Below are 2,970 nucleotides of genomic sequence, written 5' to 3'. Positions count from 1 at the left end.
TCTCTCTCTCTCTCTCTCTCTCTCTCTCTCTCTCTCTCTCTCTCTCTCGTTCTAATTCTCCCTATTTTGTGTTCTTCGTAGGTCGGCGGAATAAAAGACAAAGTTCTAGCCGTGCACAGAGCTGGCCTGAAGAGGGTCATCATTCCTCAAAGGAATGAAAAGGACCTTGAAGAAATCCCAGCCAACGTACGGCAGGATCTCAATTTTGTGATGGCCAGCACCCTGGATGACGTCCTCAACGCAGCTTTTGATGGGGGATTTTCCACAAAGGCCAGACTTGATCACTTGAATAGCAAACTCTAAGCCAGTGGGGATGGAGTTGACCAAAAGATCGAAATATAAGCCCAGTGCTAACCTCGTAGCCGGTAAACGCAAGTGTGAATTAAGGGGGGGCAAAATAGCAGGCTACCTGACATTAGGGTTTATTTTATGCTTCTTCTTTTTTTTAAGAAGGAAAGGATTATTTTTAAGGGAACAGTGACAACTCTTGCTGCGGCTGCTGCTTCCGATTGGCCCTACACTGCATTAGTGGGGATAATTCTCCAGAGATAGATCTGAATGCTTAAAAACTCTTAATGATGATTATTTCCCAATGCTATTAAGAGATAGATTTACACGTGGACAGAAGAGCGGTAGCTAAGCACATGAGCCTTTGTGAAAGCTTTTTTTTCTTCCCCGTTAAATTCAGTGAATGAATTTAGAGAATCTTTTCCTTTTTTTTTTGGGCTGGAATGTCACAGTTCTAGTCAAATTACCCTTGTTGCCAGGCAGAGCTTTCTCCTTTCTCAAGCATAATCTTGAGAGGCGGCCCTCCCTCCAGCTGTAGTGCCAATGCAGGCAAAATATACTCAAGTCTGAATGTGCAAAAACTGACCGGCCAATGCCAAACATCCCGGATTAGACGGTGGCTCACGAGGCCACCAGGAAGCATTAAATTCTTTGCAGTGGTGTCTGAATGGAATTCTTAGTTCCTGCCTCGGCTGCTGCTTCTAAACTCCTGAAAATTAACAATAGTGGTTGAGCAAAGAAGCCGTTGGTTTCTTTCAGGTAAACGGTGCTATTTAATGCTTCCTTGAAATTTTAATTTTCTCAACATACACAGTGGTTTGTTTACCAAAGTTCAGGTGCATTAGAAATTTGCAAGAATTTTGCAACAACTTCCTTTCCGTGATTGTTGAAAAGATTCCCTTGTGGGTCCAGCCACACGTCCCAGGACAGGGCACGGAGCCACAGCATGTTTAGCTCCTTAGATGCTTTTAACCTTCTCGGCGCAGATAACTTAAACTGTCTTGAAACGGTGGTTGATTGATACAGGCACTAGTGAAAACAGGTCTTTTTCTTGAATTAGCAGCTCTTCTGTAAAATGTGACACAGAGAAGAGTAAAACTCTTCTTTGTAATGCACCAGCAAACGTATCGTTGAATCTTATGAGCAAATGCAGCCTTCCAATGTGAACATTTGATTTTGACCTCATTTTTATTGAATAACTGTATTTTTTTTTCATGGAGAAACTCTATATAGCTACTGAAAGTTGACATTGGCTTGATGGCACGTTGTCATATTTTTAGGGCACGCTTTCTAAGGATACATTCATCAGTAGAAAGGTCACTTTTTGCAAGATTTAGATCCGTTTTTAGGATGCTTTAATATACGTAGTGAACCTAGNAACTTAGGCTAATATGATGCCCAGGATTCGCATTTTTAGCATTTTAAAGGATATATATATATATACACACACACACACACTTATCTGTTATCTACTTAACAACCAAATTTAGCCATCCCCCTGAACAATTGATAAAACTGAAGGTAGCCAACCAGCTCCCAACCAGTAATGGGCCATTTTGTAAACGGCTTTACTTAGCATATTAAGGCCTAAGCTTGTTAGTTTTGGCTTTCCCTGCCCCATCAACTGAAGTCCATTGTGATTCATTCAAACATGGCTTAGCACAGTAACTGAATACTGTGAATGGGTTTGCAAAGCTAAAGGTGGTGGCTTCGACTGGCTTAACTTGCTTGCTGACGGTTTCTGCCTCTCTGAAATTAATACTTCTTACCAGAGCCTTTATTATCGAAGGCAAGCATAGCAGCCTTCGTTTAACCTTCCCTCTGATCTACGACTTTGAAATGGTCCCGTGCAAAAGGACCACAGTCCAGGGTTAGGGGCTGTGCTTTGCATTCCAAAAACCCCACATTCAATTCCCGGCCTGGCTGTTTAAAAGGATAAAGAAATCTGTGCAGGCAGTACTGGAGGATTTATTAGAAAATTAGCTTGCCATAGAAAGATCTGGATATGGTCTGGTAGCATCTTCCCAGGTCCTTAATGAACACACCAAAGAGGTCATTTCTTGTAATTAACGGCATGGTCCATCTCAGGATTGAAAGTTTTCTAAAATAAGTGAGGTGTTTTAAAATGCTGGCATTTCTCAAAGAAATTGTTCCTTAGGATGGAAGATTTCCCTGACCGTGCAGAATTATATTCTTCAGCATTGCCACTCGCTCAAATGATCTCTCTCCCGTCAGCTAAGCCCATTTACGAGTTGAAATAGCTTATTTCAGTTATTTCATAGGTTGATGTGTGTTCCTTGAAATGTTTTGGGTTGTCCGTCACTTTGTGTGCGGTAAGTGGCTAAATATATGAATAAGTGAAGCCTTTCCTAACATTACCATAGAGCAGTGCTTCTTAACCTTGATAACTCTGACACGTGTGGACATCAACTCCCAGAATTCCCTGGCCAGCATGTTCTTTTTATATATATATTTAATTTCCCAAACAAAGTAGCGTCTTCTTGCAAGAGTTAGTTCTTACACAGTCTGATCGGAAGAGTTTGCTAACAGATCCAACTGTTGCCAAAACTCAGAAGAGTGGAAACTGGCTCTCCCCACCCATTGGATAGGATGTGCAAGACAAAAGGGCACCAAAAGGATTTGTCTGTTGTATTTATATCCGTAGCTTCCTATTGAAACACC

At 41.5% G+C, this 2,970-nt stretch overlaps 1 protein-coding gene across 1 annotated transcript in view; it reads left to right on the top strand.

Annotated features, from left to right (window-relative positions):
- The window catches only part of LONP2 (lon peptidase 2, peroxisomal), a 58,530-nt gene extending 56,990 nt beyond the window's left edge, over positions 1–1,540 (top strand). Inside the window, exon 15 of the mRNA XM_015819736.1 lies at positions 82–1,540. Coding sequence (XP_015675222.1) covers positions 82–303 — 222 coding nt within the window. The 3' untranslated portion in view covers positions 304–1,540. The remainder of the gene's footprint in view (positions 1–81) is intronic.
- The last annotated feature ends 1,430 nt before the right edge of the window (positions 1,541–2,970 follow it).

The sequence above is a fragment of the Protobothrops mucrosquamatus genome, unplaced genomic scaffold (genome assembly GCF_001527695.2).
Source record: "Protobothrops mucrosquamatus isolate PMUCROS unplaced genomic scaffold, P.Mucros_1.0 scaffold971, whole genome shotgun sequence".
Classification (NCBI taxonomy): Eukaryota; Metazoa; Chordata; class Lepidosauria; order Squamata; family Viperidae; genus Protobothrops; species Protobothrops mucrosquamatus.
This window is presented reverse-complemented; position numbering and strand designations above follow the sequence as displayed.